This window comes from Aquarana catesbeiana, linkage group LG04, assembly GCF_042186555.1.
Source record: "Aquarana catesbeiana isolate 2022-GZ linkage group LG04, ASM4218655v1, whole genome shotgun sequence".
Lineage (NCBI taxonomy): Eukaryota > Metazoa > Chordata > Amphibia > Anura > Ranidae > Aquarana > Aquarana catesbeiana.
The window spans coordinates 197,219,017-197,236,747 of record NC_133327.1 but is presented as its reverse complement, the minus strand read 5'-3'; the positions used below and the strand labels follow the sequence as shown (position 1 = coordinate 197,236,747).

Here is a 17,731-nt window from a genome sequence, read left to right as displayed (position 1 = left end):
ATGAGCTCCGGCGGGAAGTCACAGGCAGTGAGACATTTCCCGATCTCTGCAGTCGCACATCGGGAAAATGTCTTACTGCCTGTGATTAGCGCAGCGTCGTGCCGACTTCCTGGTGGTCTCTGCACGTGGAGTGTACGAACACGCCGGAGCTCATCCTTACTTCCTATGTGTCCCATTCACGATGCAACACAGCCTAGGGCTGCAATAAAATGCAGACATGCTGCATTTTATTGCTGCGCACCATGCCGAATCGCATGGCAATTTATGGCAGCGCATCACAACTGTGTCTATACAGACACTGCATCCCCAGGCAGCTCCAGCAGCATAAACAAAGCGCTCATTCACACTGTACGGGCCGTAGCGCCCATGTGAATGAGCCCTTATCAGTAAAGCTTCATGCTATCCCCACAGATGTGCTGATCCATCTTTTTCTGGACTTATATTTGCAGTGTGGAGGGCACACGGACTGTGCACACAATTGATAAGCCGATGGACCTCTGCGAGAGGTATGAGCTAGCCATTTAATTATTATTATTATTATTATTATACAGGATTTATATAGCGCCAACAGTTTGTGCAGAGCTTTACAATATGGGGGAAGACAGTACAGTTACAAAACATTTAATATGTTTTTGCCTCTACGTGCTGCAGAAAAGATTTAGTGGGTAACATATTAACGTAAATATATTTCCACATTCATTGTCTTCTGGAGCAGGTGTCACAATTGTGTCAGAAATGAGAAGACACAGCGAGCAATGATTGATTCTGACTAATCCTACCCTGTGTGATTTGTGTTCAAACATCAAATTTTCCCATATGCAAACAGGTGAACCAGGGGACAAAAAAAAAGGCTGGACAACAATGGTGGGGAGCATATGATATCATCAACTACTGTAATCAAACCAATTATAATTAGGTGTGAATGTCTCTGTGCTTACTGCAATTATATGTGTATTCCTGTTCTACATGCAATGGAATGAAATAAAAGGCCCAAGGTTCAGTGAATACAAGTTGATGCTAAATCACATTGCTCATATTTGCCATTCCTTGTCTGCACTCCCTTTAGGTTTCTACTGAGCTGAGACCATTCAAAGAAGCATTGAGGAGACTGAAGTCTGCAGCATAAAGCTCAGCTTACAGTGGTTCATACTTGTAGCTGCTGCTGCAAAGCAATGTCTTTGCTTGAGTAACATGCTCTACCCTCATCAAGTTTTGTAAGGGTTCTGCGAGACCTCCAGAGGCCTAATTGCTTATGATCATCCCCAGCTTTTCAGGTACACACAGCACCCTTAGCAAGCCAAACTCTTTTCTCCAGTGCATCTATTTCCATGGAAAACGATGATGTTTGGAGTCAATTACTCAGTCATGCAACAAAGTACCCAAAAGAAATGTTTATCATTTTATTGAGACAGATAGAGCTTTTTTTCTTCATAAACTGTCCATTTCTGTGTCAGTCAATGACAGCTTCTCAGTGTGTGGAGATGATCGGGGGAGACATGTTCTTCCCCGAACATCTCTGTTTCATAAACCGTTAATGAACCGAGATTAGCAGTGATCCTAGGGATCACCGCTGTTCACAGTTTCATAAACGGACACCAGAGCAGTACGCCATTATCATGTGACTGGTGTGGCGTTGATCAGGGGTTCTGACTGGTGACAGTATTTAAAAAAAAAAAATTCTGAATATTTTTTTTTATTTTTTTATATTTTTTTATTTTCTTAGTTTTTTTCTTTACATACTGTGACCAGAAGCAGTGCAGTGTTATGATAGTGACACTTTACTACTCTGGGGAGGTGATCAGGATTTTTTTTACACTATGATTGCTCTTATAATAATGTTGATCATTGTTATAAGCAATCAATTTTATGAATGGCATTCAATTATTGCCAGTGTAAACGATTGTAATAGCTGTTATTGGTCACAGCTATCACATGGTACAGAAAAGCTGTGATTGGCCCTGTCTGTACCATGCGATCACTGTGACCAATCACAGAGATCATCACAATAGTATGAATGGCTATGAAACTCATTCATTGTGTACAACTGGCATGGTGTGGGTGGGGGAAGTCGTCCCTACCGGGAGAAGACAGTGCTAGCAGCTATAGCAGCCACTAGCCAAAATCACAAGTAATTCCAGCAGGCTGGTTGTACCCAAGTTAATTGATCGATTAACTTGGTACATTCAGCCTGCCCACACATGGTTCGAATCTTGGCCAGTTTCTGCTGAACCAGCCGAAATTCGAACTATCTAGTGCGGGCCTAAAGAGACAGAACAGCTATTTTCACTGGTTATTTTAGCCTATGCTGCAGGATAAAGTAGAGAAAAAATACAATTTATTTCTATATATGCAGCCTACCATTGGGCTTTAAAGGAGAAGTATAGCCAAAGCTTTTTTGGCCCTATTTCTCCTATGGATCACAGGAGTGCAGTTCGTTCTGCACTCCTATGACCCGTTTTCAGTCAACAGCAGGCTAAAGTCCGCTGTCAGCTGACATCACTCAGCTGGTCCAGGCGTTGACTGATCCTGACTTTACAGTCAGAATCCATCTTAATACCTGGACTGGCAGCTGGCTCAGCCTCTCAGCGGGCCACTGGGAGACTAAGCCAGCTGCTCCTGCACCTTCCACAGCCCAGCACTCCAGTGAGCATTGGAGGGGCAGAGCAGAGAGCCAATGACTGACAGTCACAGCTCTCTGTTCAGATTGGAGGGGAGAACTGATCGATCAGCTGTATTTGATCGCTGAGTTCTCAGTGCAGAGGCAGTAGGGGAAATATGCAGCATCAAATAGATAGATCCACCTAGGTACTTCTATCTTAACAATAAAAATATTTATGAATTTGAATGGAGTTCAGAGGAGGACTTTCATTTTAGCTGTTACAACACTACTGTATTATGGTGGTAGGTCTAAAATGGCCCCTTGATCAGGAGTGGCTTTTGATTTTTACTGTTCCACTCTTTCATCATGCTAACAGCAATGTGTATTTGTTTATCAGAAAGACTACTGCAGGGATATAAAAGAAGTACTTGGTTTTACATATTATGTCATCAGATAAGCAAAGCATGCTAGAACATGTGCCATATGAAAGATTTACTGAAAAGATACCATCCATCAAAACGAACACACCCATAGGTGCTCTGCCTGTACCTTTGTCTCCCAGCTGTCATCAGACTGCATCCTCTGTTTCAGCGTTTCCTGGAGCTGCTCAATTCTATTCTGATATGAAATCATCTGCAATTCCCTGAAAGAAATGTTAAAAATAACAAGTTATGCAACTGTAATTCATCCAAAGTCAATAAGTCCTGCAATAAATTCACAGAATGAGCACAGACACTGCCAGCTGATGCAGGAAAATGGGTAGCGCGTTGCTGGAAGCAGTTTAGCAGCATTAGGATTAGGGATTTCATGATTATCTCTGCTGCTGTGAGATCTCATGTCTGTTTATGATCAGATCAAATGCATGACATCTTTACAGAGTTCAAACATATTAGCTTATGACTGGGGAGCCAGGTTAGAGGACAGATCCTGGGCCTATTCTGAAACATAACTTAAAGGAAACCTGTCATGATAGAAACACAAAGGCTACCATTACTGCCTTCTCCTTTCGAAAATTCTTGTCTGGTTGTCTTGCTGACCCTCTTGCATCCAGCAGTTGTGCCACTGACCCAGAACAAGCATGCATATAGGAACCTCTGACCTGAACTAAATTATATTTCTGGTCAATGTCCCAGAAAGTGTTGAAGCCACCAGAAAAAAGTTATACATAGCAGCCCTAAGTTTTTTTTTCAAGACAGGTTTACTTAAACCTGATTAACATTTTCAGACCCTAGTTGTCATTTGAAAGTCTGAATCTGACTGTCAACTGTGCACAATGAAGAAAGTTCTGAACACATTTCAGAAATTCCATTATTTTTTTTGTCCAGTTTAATGTTATCAAAATATTTCTCCAAACCTTGATGTGTGCTTTGAGCTAAAATCACAAACCATCCAGCACTCCAAGGGCAGTACCCATAGCAGGGTTACCCAACCTCTTTCTTTTGCTACCCTGCACTCTCACAATACCCCTAGGCATTACCAATGCCCTATGGCCTTATCTCCCACTCTGATAAGCTGTTGCAATTAAAGTCGTCATAATTACAAAAGCCTGGAAAAAAGTACACTAATGCAGAAACCACATTTAACCTGTTACCGCAGGAGTAATGCATATACAGTTGTGCTCTGGCAGAATTTATGATTTCCTCGCCATTTTTCAGAGAACATGAATGATAACACAAAAACATTTCTTTCACTCATGGTTAGTGTTTGGCTGAAGCCATTTATTATCAATCAACAATGTTTACTCTTTTTAAATCATAATGACAACAGCAACTACCCAAATGACCCTGATCAAAGGTTTACATACCCTGGTGATTTTGGCCTGATAACATGCACACAAGTTGACACAAAGGGGTTTGAATGGCTAGTAAAGGTAACCATCCTCACCTGTGATCTGTTTGCTTGTAATTAGTGTGTGTGTATAAAAGGTCAATGAGTTTCAAAGGATCTGCGGGAAAAGGTAGATGAACTGTGTAAAACAGGAAAGGGATATAAAAAGATATCCAAGGAATTTAGAATGCCAATCAGCAGTGTTCAAACTCTAATCAAGAAGTGGAAAATGAGGAGTTCTGTTGAAACCAAACCACGGTCAGGTAGACCAACTAAAATTTCAGCCACAACTGCCAGGAAAATTGTTCGGGATACAAAGAAAAACCCTCTAATAACTTCAGGTGAAATACAGGACTCTCTGAAAACATGTGGTGTGGTTGTTTCAAGATGCACAATAAGGAGGCACTTGAAGAAAGATAGGCTGCACGGTCGAGTCGCCAGAAGAAAGCCATTACTATGCAAATGCCACAAAGTATTCCGCTAACAATACGCCAAACAGCACAGAGACAAGCCTCAAACCTTCTGGCACAAAGTCATTTGGAGTGATGAGACCAAAACTTAGCTTTTTGGTCACAACCATAAACGGTACATTTGGAGAGGAGTCAACAAGGCCTATGATGAAAGATACACCATTTCTACTGTGAAACAGGGAGGTGGATCGCTGATGTTTTGGGGATGTGTGCGCTACAAAGGCACAGGAAATTTGGTCAAAATTGATGGCAAGATGAATGCAGTACGTTATCAAAAAATACTGAAGGAACATTTGCATTCATCAGCCAGGAAGCTGCGTATGGGACATACTTGGACATTCCAACATGACAATGATCCAAAACACAAGGCCAAGTCGACCTGTCATTGACTACAGCAGAATAAAGTGAAGGTTCTGGGGTGGCCATCTCAGTCTCCTGACCTCCTTATCATTGAGCCACTCTGGGGAGATCTCAAATGTGCAGTTCATGCAAGACAGCCCAAGAATTTACAGGAACTGGAGGCTTTGTGCCAAGAGGAATGGGCAGCTTTACCATCTGAGATGCAAAAGAGCCTCATTCACAAATACCACAAAAGACTTCAAGCTGTCATTGATGTTAAAGGGGGCAATACACGGTATTAAGAACTGAGGTATGTAAACTCTGATCTGGGTCATTTGGATAGCTTCTGTTGTCATTATGATTTAAAAAGAGTAAACATGGTTGATTGATAATAAATGGCTTCAGCCAAACACTAACCATTAGTGAAAGAAAAGTTTTTGTGTTATCATTCATATTCTCTGAAAAATGGCCAAGAAATCATAAATTCTGCCAGGGTACGTAAACTTATGAACACACCTGTATGTGGGAGCACTGTGGGTGAGCTTTACTGCTGCGGCCCCACATATATATGTATGTGTCCATGGGGTTCTGTTGTTCAGTACTGAGAGTGTGATGACAGCACACTGAGCTCCTGGTCCCCATTACATTCAGGATCTGGTGGGACAGACTCGCAATCATGTGGCTGCTATGACAGCCATCATAAAGATATCTCCATCATACATCAGATACTGATATAGACCCAATTGTAGGGTGCTGGAGAAATTGGTGGATGGCCCCACAGCAATCAAACAAAAGATATGTTAGAGCACACCCTAATCTTCTGTGAAAAGGACTGTCTTTATCAATGTTTGTTCATTATGTTATATAGAAGGGGTAGTCAACCTTAAAGAGGTGGAGATCTACCTGAAAAACATGAGAGAAGTCAAAGATCACCGGCCACAGTGTCACCCAGTGTCACCTCCTCACACCCGATTTAACTCTCGAATTGCCATGCTACTGCATCGCAATTGCGTGAATTGCATGGCAATCACGGGTTTAAATCAGGTGGTGAAGAGGCAACATATCACCTCCTCACCACCTGTAAAACACGCGTGGATCGCTTTTCCATGGGGCAGCAGTGCCTGCTGCACTTGTGAATGAGCCCTTAGTTGTACTCCGCAGCACCACCCTTAGGGCTTGTTCACATGTAAAGTTGGGGGTTGGTAAAACCCTTCGGCAGCAGCCAAAGGTGTACACATTCCGCAGCAGGATTTAAGCCCTGTTGCCTTTGGTGGGTGCTACTGCCTGTCAATCGCGACCCATTCAAGTAAATGTGGCCACTCTGCAAGTGCCCCATGCTTCTGCGGGGTCCAAGGGGTTAAAGCAGTTGGGGGAAAGCTACACAACGCTGCCTGCTTTTACCCTTGTTTGCTGGTTGCAGGGCACTTGCAGAGCGGCCTCATTCACTTGAATGGGTCATGCTTGGCAGGTGCTACACCCACCAACCATGACAGGGCATATAACCCCTGCTGCGGCTGCAAAATGGGTACAACCCTGGCCACTGCAGCCAAAGAGGGTGTGGTTGGGGTAGGGGTGGTAAAACGCAGCTTAAATTTGGGGTTTTACCACCCCCCCCAACTGCATTTGTGACTTTCCTGGGTTAGCTACACTTTGCTATAGACTTCTATTATGTCCTGCAGGTGTGGTGCACTTTCTGAAAGCACACCAAAACTCCTGCATTCAGAAAGTGCACCAAACCCACAGAATATAATAGAAGTCTATAGCAAAGTGTAGCTAACACAGGAAAGTCTCAAATGCACTGTGTGTCACCCAAGGTGCAGGTAAACCACAGCACATCGGTGTGAAAGCAGCCTTATACTATTATGTCCAGTGTATTGCTTCACACTGACCTGAAGATCTCTTCTTTCCTGCTGCTGGCACCACTCTGGAGACTGCAAGCCAGGATGAGAGGTGGAGTGCAGTTGATGTCACTCCGCACAGGACAGGAGCCAGCATTACAAAAGGAGGCAACGGCTCTTGCTCCCTACTACAGCTCCAACTTTACAAGTAGTCCTTCTGCACTGCACTCTGTTTGATGCTCTAGGATGGTGGATAAGCAAGCCCAGACATTGATCTACCAGTCACCTGGCTGTGATCTACTGGTAGATCACGATCCACAGGTTGCGGACCCCCGTTTTTACAGCACCTATGCTGAGCAAACGTCGATAAAGATGCTTCTTTTCACAGAAGATTATGGTGTGCTGGAAACAGATCTTTTATTTGATTGCTGAGACAGCCAATTATAGTAATCAAATGATCAGGAATGTCACTTCTTGACATTAAAGTATTACTAAAGGCTATGTTTTTTTTTTGCTGTGGTTTAAAATAAAAAAAGGCCATACTTACCTATTCTTTGCAATGATATTGCACAGAAAGGTCACTTAGTTCCTCTTCTGAAAGTCCCCCACCAGTGCTGTCAGCTTCTCCTTCCTCCGGGGTGCCTCCTTAGCAAGCTGGGTGCTAAGGAGGCACCCATACGTATGCGCTACTGAGCTGGGCTGTGTGCATCCATAGACACACCAAGTGCTGATAAGCCATGCCCCTGCTCCCTCTTCACAGGAGTTTCTTCTGTGTCTCCTGTAAGACCAGGAAGAGAGGGAGCGGTGCTTCTGCCGTGACAGCTCTGGAGTGGTGACAGGAGCCAGGTAAGTGTTTAGGGACAGGTAGTAGGGCAATTTTTACCTTAATGCAGAGACTGCATTCATAGAAAAAAAGTTATGCTTTAGAACGAATTTAAGATCCAATTAAAGTGGTTGTAAGGACTCAAGGTAAAAAACCTTCTGGGTGCAGATCCCCCACCTTATACTTACCTGAGCCCCATCTCCATCCAGCGATGAGCATGGGAGCAGCAGCTCTCCTGGGTCTCTCTCTCCTCATTGGCTCACACAGCAGCAGGAGCCATTGGTTGTCGATCACAGCCAGGAGGGAGCAGGGGTGGGGTCAAGCCACGCTCTGTGTGTGAATGGACACACAGTGCATGGTTTGGGAGCGAGCCTGCTTGAGTGCCCCCATAGCAAGGGGCTTGCTATGGGGGCACTCGGCGAGGGGAGAAGACAGGACCACCAGTGGGGGACCCAAAAAGAAGAGAAAATAAACCGTTGCACAGAGCAGGGAAGTATAGCTTTTTTTTTTTTCTTTTTAATCTTTCCTTTAGAATCACTTTAATGGGCCAGAGTTAAGGGTGGAAGCAAGGGGTAAAGAATTGCTAAACTGCAATATATTAGGTTTTTGGTGTTGGGTTTATATAAACTTTAAAGCGGCTGCATACCCCGCTTGGTGATTTTTATCTACCGGTAAACCTATAATAAGGCTTACCTGTAGGTAAAATGAATATCTCCTAAACATGCACCATTTAGGAGATATTCACCTTGTATGCAGCCGCTGATATCAGCGGTGCATGCGCTCTGAAGGTCCAGCGTATCGTGCTGGAAGGTCAGAGCTTCTTGCCGGAATCGAGCTGACGTCATCGTGGCTCCGGCCACCCACAGCGCCGGAGCTTGCGAACCCGGAAATAATGCTGGGGGAACATGTCATCCCCCTCAGTGTTGACCGGGCGCCGCTGTGAGGGCTTTGCTCTAAGGTAATTATTTCATAATGAGCTAGTATGCGGTGTATACTAGCTCATTATGCCTTTGTCTTACAGGGGTTTTTTTTTTTTTTTTTTTTTACAGGGTTTACAACCACTTTAAGCACAAAATCTGCTTTGAAAGAGAAACAGCAGAGTGTACTATATAACTACAATTTAAACTTTTGGACCCAAAAAAAGAATGTCCTTATGTCTTTTTTAACGATGACAATCACACAACTGTTGCTATGAATACAAACATTTGCTCTCTGAGGCTGCAGCATGTTTATCCATGGCCAGTGATGCCTGTGTGTACACTAAACATACACACATAACTAACACATCTTTTTGTGCTTTTATTTGTCATTTATGTTCAGCAATTCTTGAAGGTGATGACATAACACAACCCCCAAGCCCACTATTTTGCAGGTAACGAATGTTGTTACAGAAACTGAAAAACAACCGCATACTTGATTGGAAATTTAGACGTTACATAGATGTGGAGCCTGTGGCTATCAGCGACTCTTCTCAGGAAATTGTGCTTTGTGTGGAGTAATCCTTACTACAGATGTACAGCACGTGAAAGTACCATGGCCTAAGCTATACACAAACAGCCGTGAGCACCTTTCTTGCTGCAAGTGAGCAACTTCTTGCTGTGTTTGCTTTAAAACTTCATTCACTGTCCCCAATTCACTCTCCAGACGCAGAGTTTTCCTCTTGTAATGGTCTTCTGTGCTTCCCATTCTGGTGATCTCTTCCTGTATCTGCTGGCACTTTTGTTGAAGAACTGTCACAGAATCTTCTTTCTCCCTCAGTTCCTTTGTAAGCCTGAGAAGTAAAACACCACAGCTATGTAACCAAGAAATAACAGGTTTCCACGTGAATGACCGCATAGTTTTTAAGGTACAATACCTCAGAAGTTAAAGTGTATAGCAAAACCTTTTACTTCATTTGAATAGAATGGCAAAAGGGTTAGGAAACCTGTCAGGGGCTCTGTTAGAGGGATTTACTCTCACATCCTGTCCTGCTGTCCACTTTTACCAGAGAGGAAGTGAGAGGAACTCCTTAACAGCTACATAGTTGAGTAAGGGAAGGCAAGAACCCCAGTCAGATTTTTATTTCTATGTCCCTCTTGCAGATTTTCCCTCACTTGTGCCTGGGGAAACCATTGTCAACAGGATAGGAAGTGCAAGCAAATCTCCCTAACAGCCTCAGATGATGTCTTATTAGACGAAACGCGTTGGGGCGGGCTCTGCTGATGCCACTGCGTCACTTTCCTTACTTTTTATTGCAAAGCGCTTTTTATCCTCATGAAATGTGAGTGTTCCCTTTTTGATATACATTAAATGGCTTTTATCCAAATGCAATTACACTATGAGGCCTATTCCTTCTTCTATCCTTTAAACACACACTTGAAAGAAACCTTTTGATCCATCCTTTGGCTATCATCCCTCCGGTGGGCATTAATTCGGAAGCTGTTGCGAAGGACCATACAATGTTGTGAAGGACTGTACAAGTTTTTTCTCCCATTGGATACTGTATGTGCTGATGAAAGATTCCCCTGGGTGTATCACACCACAAGCCTTCTAGACTCATTAGGCGTATGCTTATTTGGGTTCAACCTTTCTGGTAAGCCATATATATATATATATATATCGGTGGTGGATTATCTACTGACAAATTGTCTGCACCAAGTTTTTTCAAGTCACCATGTCGTAATATATGGACTTTGATGTTCTTTCATGAATGCACATATTCTTTTTTTTTTTGTTACACATTATTTTCAATAATTTCAATTTGTTTGTTCACCTTGGTCTATGTGACTGTATGGGGACTATATAATTTTTTCACTATAGAACACTGATTTACATTTGTTATTAGCTTTTGTTTACTTACATATGAAGTCATCGCACTGAGTATGTAATCATATCATCTTGTAGTTTATCATATTGACAACACTTGTTTCACTTACATACGAGGTCATTGTACTGTGTATACAGTCATATTATTCTGTTGTTCTGTTATCACATTGACATCATATCAGCGCTGCACTTTCCTTTATATATAATCTCCCTAACTGAGCCTTGGATTGCAATAAAAATGTTCCATGAGGACATCCTGTGTGGCAAAATGCTTTGGGGCAGGGCTTGGTTGTGACGTCATCACGTATGCTGGCTCAACCTCTGTGCTATTATGCTGTTTATTACTTTATGTTTGTGTATGTTTTTTTAACTGGCGATTTTACTGGTATCACACTATCTAGTTTATTTATTTCCTCCTATGTGCATTGGATTGTCCATGGAAATTCTGAGTTTGGGCCGGATCTCAGTGAATGTGCTTTAAAGGGCCAAGGGCCAGTCTTGAGGCATAGTCTTTTTATCTATCAAGCGCTCATAACCTCATGTTTGGGAGGTCATTTGAATTTGATAAGTTGCTGGTGTGCAATCAGCTAGTGGAACATAAATTGAATATATTGGTGGTTGGCTTGGAAGTGCAGTCGCTGTAGATCTGAGGGGGACATGCAAGGAAAATAAAAAACTGCATTTTAGCTTGCACATGATTGGATGATAAAATCAGCAGAGCTTCCCCTCATTTCAGATCTTCCCCTCAGATCTACAGTGACTGCACTTGCAGTGCAAAGTAGATTTGCCTTTCGTAAATAACCCCCATTATGTGTAGAGTGTTATCACAGCTTATTCACATGATGTGTGGACTTTTTTATTGCACTATTTATAATGGTTGCACTTTATAATTTGATGCACGGTTGTATTGTTCACTACAGAAGTATATGTAAATAAGAATTCCTTGATACTGTATATTTCTGATGTACAGTATTTTTTACATTTGTATATACAGTGGGGACGGAAAGTATTCAGACTCCCTTAAATTTTTCACTCTTTGTTATATTGCAGCCATTTGCTAAAATCATTTAAGTTCATTTTTTTCCTCATTAATGTACACACAGCGCCCCATATTGACAGAAAAACACAGAATTGTTGACATTTTTGCAGATTTATTAAAAAAGAAAAACTGAAATATCACATGGTCCTAAATATTCAGATCCTTTGCTGTGACACTCATATATTTAACTCAGGTGCTGTCCATTTCTTCTGATCATCCTTGAGATGGTTCTACACCTTCATTTGAGTCCAGCTGTGTTTGGTTATACTGATTGGACTTGATTAGGAAAGCCACACACCTGTCTATATAAGACCTTACAGCTCACAGTGCATGTCAGAGCAAATGAGAATCATGAGGTCAAAGGAACAGCCTGAAGAGCTCAGAGACAGAACTGTGGCAAGGCACAGATCTGGCCAAGGTTACAAAAAATGTCTGCTGCACTTAAGGTTCCTAAGAGCACAGTGGCCTCCATAATCCTTAAATGGAAGACGTTTGGGACGACCAGAACCCTTCCTAGAGCTGGCCGTCCGGCCAAACTGAGCTATTGGGGGAGAAGATCCTTGGTGAGAGAGGAACCCAAAGATCAATGTGGCTGAGCTCCAGAGATGCAGTTGGGAGATGGGAGAAAGTTGTAGAAAGTCAACCATCACTGCAGCCCTCCACCAGGAGGGGCTGTATGGCAGAGTGGCCCGACGGAAGCCTCTCCTCAGTGCAAAACACATGAAAGCCTGCATGGAGTTTGCTAAAAAAACACCTGAAGGTCTCCAAGATGGTGAGCAATAAGATTCTTTGGTCTGATGACCAAGATAGAACTTTTTGGCCTTAATTCTAAGCAGTATGTGTGGAGAAAACTAGGAACTGCTCATCACCTGTCCAATACAGTCCCAACAGTGAAGCATGGTGGTGGCAGCATCATGCTGTGGGGGTGTTTTTCAGCTGCAGGGACAGGACGACTGGTTGCAATCGAGGGAAAGATGAATGCGGCCAAGTACAGGGATATCCTGGACGAAAACCTTCTCCAGAGTGCTCAGGACCTCAGACTGGGCCGAAGGTTTACCTTCCAACAAGACAATGACCATAAGCACACAGCTAAAATAACGAAGGAGTGGCTTCACAACAACTCCGTGACTGTTCTTGAATGGCCCAGCCAGAGCCCTGCCTTAAACCCAATTGAGCATCTCTGGAGAGACCTAAAAATGGCTGTCCACCAACATTTACCATCCAACCTGACAGAACTGGAGAGGATCTGCAAGGAGGAATGGCAGAGGATCCCCAAATCCAGGTGTGAAAAACTTGCTGCATCTTTCCCAAAAAGACTCATGGTTGTATTAGATCAAAAGGGTGCTTCTACTAAATACTGAGCAAAGGGTCTGAATACTTAGGACCATGTGATATTTCAGTTTTTCTTTTTTTATAAATCTTCAAAAATGTCAACAATTCTGTGTTTTTCTGTCAATATGGGGTGCTGTGTGTACATTAATGAGGAAAAAAATGAACTTAAATGATTTTAGCAAATGGCTGCAATATAACAAAGAGTGAAAAATTTAAGGGGATCTGAATACTTTCCGTCCCCACTGTACTTTGCACAATTATTTGTTATAGTTGTACTCTGCATATTTAGTTGCAAATTTGGTGTGGTTTTTCACAAATTTGTTTATTTGTGTCACTTGATATATTCTTAAAGGGACAGCACAACTCATTTTTTTTTATTCAATCTGAAGTAAAAACCTGACAGGAGCTCCATTCCTGCCACACGCTATAAATACTACAAGTTGTTGGCTTGACATACATTTTAAGGGTACGTTCACATTGGAAGCGGGTTTAAAATTGTGCGCGTTCAGCTGAACTATTAAAAACCTGCATTTCATTGGGAGTTCGGGTTGATTTGAAAGACATCTGTGCGGGTTCATGCACAGATGTCTATTGAAATCGCCCCCAGAAGTCGCCAAAAGTAGTGCAGGAAAGATTCAGACGGTGCCGTTGCCAGCAATAGGCTGCGATTTGGCATCGCATGTCAAATTGCCCCGATCTAAATGGGGGCTAAGTATGTTTTGTTAGAAAAGGGTTTCATAATAGATGTAACAGATAATAAAAAGGTGAAGATACAAGCAAAGTAATCTCTACTTTAATGTGGTACTAAACACAAAACCAAAAATGTAACATATTGCAGCTTACCAGTCACTGGATGTGGTAACTGCATTAGTCTTCCTTTTTTTTTTAGTTTTTTTCCCTCTGTTTTCATCTGGTAATCTGGCCAGTAACACACCTCCTGAATTAGAGTGTCCCCACTCTTATGAGCACAGAAAGCACCTTTGGACAGTAGCTAGATCACCAGGTGAAAATAAAAGAAAGAAAGCCTAAAAAAGAAAATGAATGCAGCCATCATATTTAGGAATTGGTAAGCTAAACTATAACAAAGGTTTGCTTTTGGGTGTAATACTGCTTAAAGTGAATGTAAACGATCATCTTGCAAAACAACCCATTCAGTTTAAAATTGAAATGAAAGACAGAACAGTTGTGTGTGTGTGTGTATATAAATATAGAAAAACATTATAAATACCCCTTTCTTCCATTTTCCATAAGTGGTCACATTCCCTCTGTTCTCTGCTGTATATGAGCTGGGGGAGGAGAAGCAACAGTACACTCATGTTTCCAATGAACAGCTGTGCGGGGAAGGGGGCGTGTCAAGGCAAGTCTGATCATTGGAGGAGAGCAGACCGAGTTCCCAGCATAGCTAGAGAACTGACCATGGTGTGTTCTCCCGCTTAGTGTGGTCAGTTTTTATTAGGAAAGCAGAGGGACTCTAGCAGAAACACCAGGGATTTCACATAAAGGAAGCAATACAAAGAGAACAGGATACTTTATAACTCAAACCCTTAAACGCTAAATAGATTGGGGAAGGGTTAGAGCCACTGTTAGGCTTATATTGGTATCTGGGCAAAAATTCCGGTGATTTCCCCTTCCTGGCCTAATCATCTATGTCACTAGGAAATAAAGTTAACGAATTTCCCCAACAGGGACACAGATAGGAAAACCTGGCAGTTCTAACCCTCCTTCTACAATAATGTCCTATTTTTGCCTTCTGTATCCCCATTGAATCGACTTCCTGTCACTGGAACAGAATCATATGCTGTCAGCATGCCCCTTGCAAGTACACCACAACAGAGCCTTATCATCTCCTGGTGCTGGTCTTCCCTCTCCCAGTCTTTGTGCTGCTGTGCTAATTACAAGAGGCTAATATCAAGACAAATTCAGGTACTTTCACTAGCTGCACTTAAAAATTCATTTTAAACTGAAGTTTATTTGCCTTTTCCCATAATGCATTTTCCTCCTGCCCCGCTGCTATCAACAAGCTAATGACATTTTGAACTTTTTTAAGTTTAATGAATTACATGACCCTTCTATATGATTCAAGCAGATTATAGGTAGTGGGAGGGGCCAGCAGCCTTCCTGAAACATCACAGCACCCTGCCTACACCTCTTAAGAACCCTCAGGCCTGATGCAAGCTCTTCGGAGGAGTTATGAAAATATCAAAAGGTTTGATGGGTGGATGTCAGTCTGGAGGAGCGAGGGATCCTAGACAGACTACATTTGCATGCAGCACACCCTAGATCAGTGTTTCTCAACCCGTTTTTAGTCAGGGCGCCCTTGAAAATGATTTTCAGCCTCGAGGTACCCCAGTTAAGGCTTGGTTCACATTAATAAGTGTTAGGGAATGTGTGCTAAATCGCATGCATGCCCAACACTCACACAAACACGCTGCTCTTTAGCAGATGCACAGGGATGTCAGTACAGGCATACCCCACTTTTATGTACACAATGGGGTTTATTTACTAAAGCTGGAAAGTGCAAAATCAGGCTCACTTCTGCATAGAAACCAATGAGCTTCTAATCCCAGCTTGTTCAATTAAGCTTTGCTAATAAAACCTGGAAGCTCATTGGTTTCTATGCAGAAGTCAGACTGATTTTGCACTTTCCAGCTTTAGTAAATAAACCCCCTTGTGTACTTAAAAGTGGGGTATGCCTGTAATTCTTAAGGTACCCCCTATGCATTAGCAAATAAAGTTTATTTTTGGTGCGGTTTAAAAAAAAAAAAAAAAAAAAAAAAAAAGAGTTGGGGACTAGGGCCAGTTTTAATCTGCATGCGGGTGCCAATGCATTGGTAATAGTACCCCGAATGCAGATCACAAATACAGTGGGTTTGAAGGCACCAGATTGCATGGTACCGTAGTTTCAAGAGGTTTGGAGTGGCACATTTATAAAAGTAGTGCATGCGCTACTTTTTCTGCGCTCTAGTGTGATTTGCAGTCCATTCAAATGGATAGGCTGCAAAATCACATGGCACGTTCCCCTAATTGTTGACCTCTGCACCCCAATCCCACCCAGCTCACCATTGTACCCCAATTGCCCTGTTAATCTTTGCACCCCAGAACCCTTCTGCTTACATCTATACTGCAACCTCCCTCTCTGCTTACCTCAGCACCCCATCCCACCTCCCTGCAAATCTCTGTACCCCAAACCCCCCTCTCTGCTCACCTCTGTACCCCAAACCCTCCTTTTTGCTCACTTCTGTATCCCAAACCCCCCACGCTGCTCACCTCTTCCCAAGCCCCCTCTCTGCTCACCTCTGTACCCCAACCCCCCCTTTTTGCTCACCTCTGTACCCCAAACCTCCTCCCCTTTTCACCTCTGTACCTGAAACCCCCCTCCCTGCTCACCCCTGTACCCCAAACCCCCTCTTGGCTCACCTCTGTACCCCAAATCCCTTCTTTGCTTACCTCTGTACCCCAACCCCCCCCTTTTTTGCTCACCTCTGTACCCCAAACCTTCTCTGCTTACCTCTGTACCCCTAAACCCCAGTTTTTGCTCACCTCTGTACCCCAAACATCCTTTGCTTACCTCTGTACCCCAAACCCCCCTCTCTACTCACCTCTGTACCCCAAACCACCTCTCTTCACCCCTGTACCCTAAACCCCTCTCTGCTCACCTCTGTACCCCAAATCCCCTCTCTGCTTACCTCTGGACCACAAACCCCACTCTCTGCTCACCTCCGTACCCCAAAACCCCCCATTGGCACACCTATGTACCCCACTCTCTCTGCAAGCCAACCCCCGCCCTCCCTTTTGATCCCCTCTGTGCCCTGCTTTCCTCTCTCCAAAGCCTCAGGGTAGGATCGTTCTTACAATCCACATGGCTGCGGGCGGTGCTAGCCAGATACTGTCCTGTAGGGCGAGGCAGAGAGCTCAGGATTCAGAAAGCTGCCCCCCCCCCCCCCCCCGACTGCCACTGCCCTGCACTGTGCCAACCAAGCTTCTGCTTTCCTGATATTTGGCAGAGCAGGAGTTCGGTCGGATCTGACAGCCTTTTTCAAACAGGATGCTGTGGAACCCCTGAGGGCTTCAGGCGGCACCCCAGTTACGAAAGGTTGCCCTAGATAAATACCACGTGTAATGCTGAGCCGTCAATTCTGTCATGATGAGACGGGCCAGGCACAGTAAGGCTGGTGGTGGAGGGCTAGATGATGTTGGATGTCCATCAGTCAAAAAATGAGGCAGACTGACTTGCTGCAGCTTCTAATGCACATGGTGTGCAATGAAATCACAGTAAGCAATTTCATTCCAGGTGCAGGATAGCTGTGCAGGACTGAAGGCAAGGTTGGAGCACAACTTTAATTCTTTGTTGACTACCCAGCTTCATGAATTGGTGTTTTTTTATACCTGTCCAGAGTTCAGATTGAAATGTCTCCCTTAGGTCACGGTTAATACTAAAGATAACTAGGTATGCAGCGAAATCTGCTGAAAATGTGTAGCAAATCTACTGCAATCTACTGATGTTTTCCAGCGGGATGTTGTAAATATTTTGCAGTCACGCACACTTGCATGTGTGGTCACTCACATTCACAATGACCTAGATGGCTATTAGAATCACATCATATTGATGATCTTCATGGCCCATGCTGTCACTTGTTGGCCACGTGAACATATTATCCA

The 17,731-nt window shown here is 43.3% G+C and overlaps 1 protein-coding gene across 1 annotated transcript in view; it reads right to left on the bottom strand.

The window, feature by feature from the left end:
- The window catches only part of LEKR1 (leucine, glutamate and lysine rich 1), a 283,385-nt gene that overhangs the window by 37,975 nt on the left and 227,679 nt on the right, over nucleotides 1-17,731 (bottom strand). Inside the window, exons 9-10 of the mRNA XM_073626080.1 lie at nucleotides 9,464-9,667; nucleotides 3,149-3,242 (exon numbers count right to left, since the gene is read on the bottom strand). Of these exons, the coding sequence (XP_073482181.1) occupies nucleotides 3,149-3,242; nucleotides 9,464-9,667 (298 nt within the window). The remainder of the gene's footprint in view (nucleotides 1-3,148; nucleotides 3,243-9,463; nucleotides 9,668-17,731) is intronic.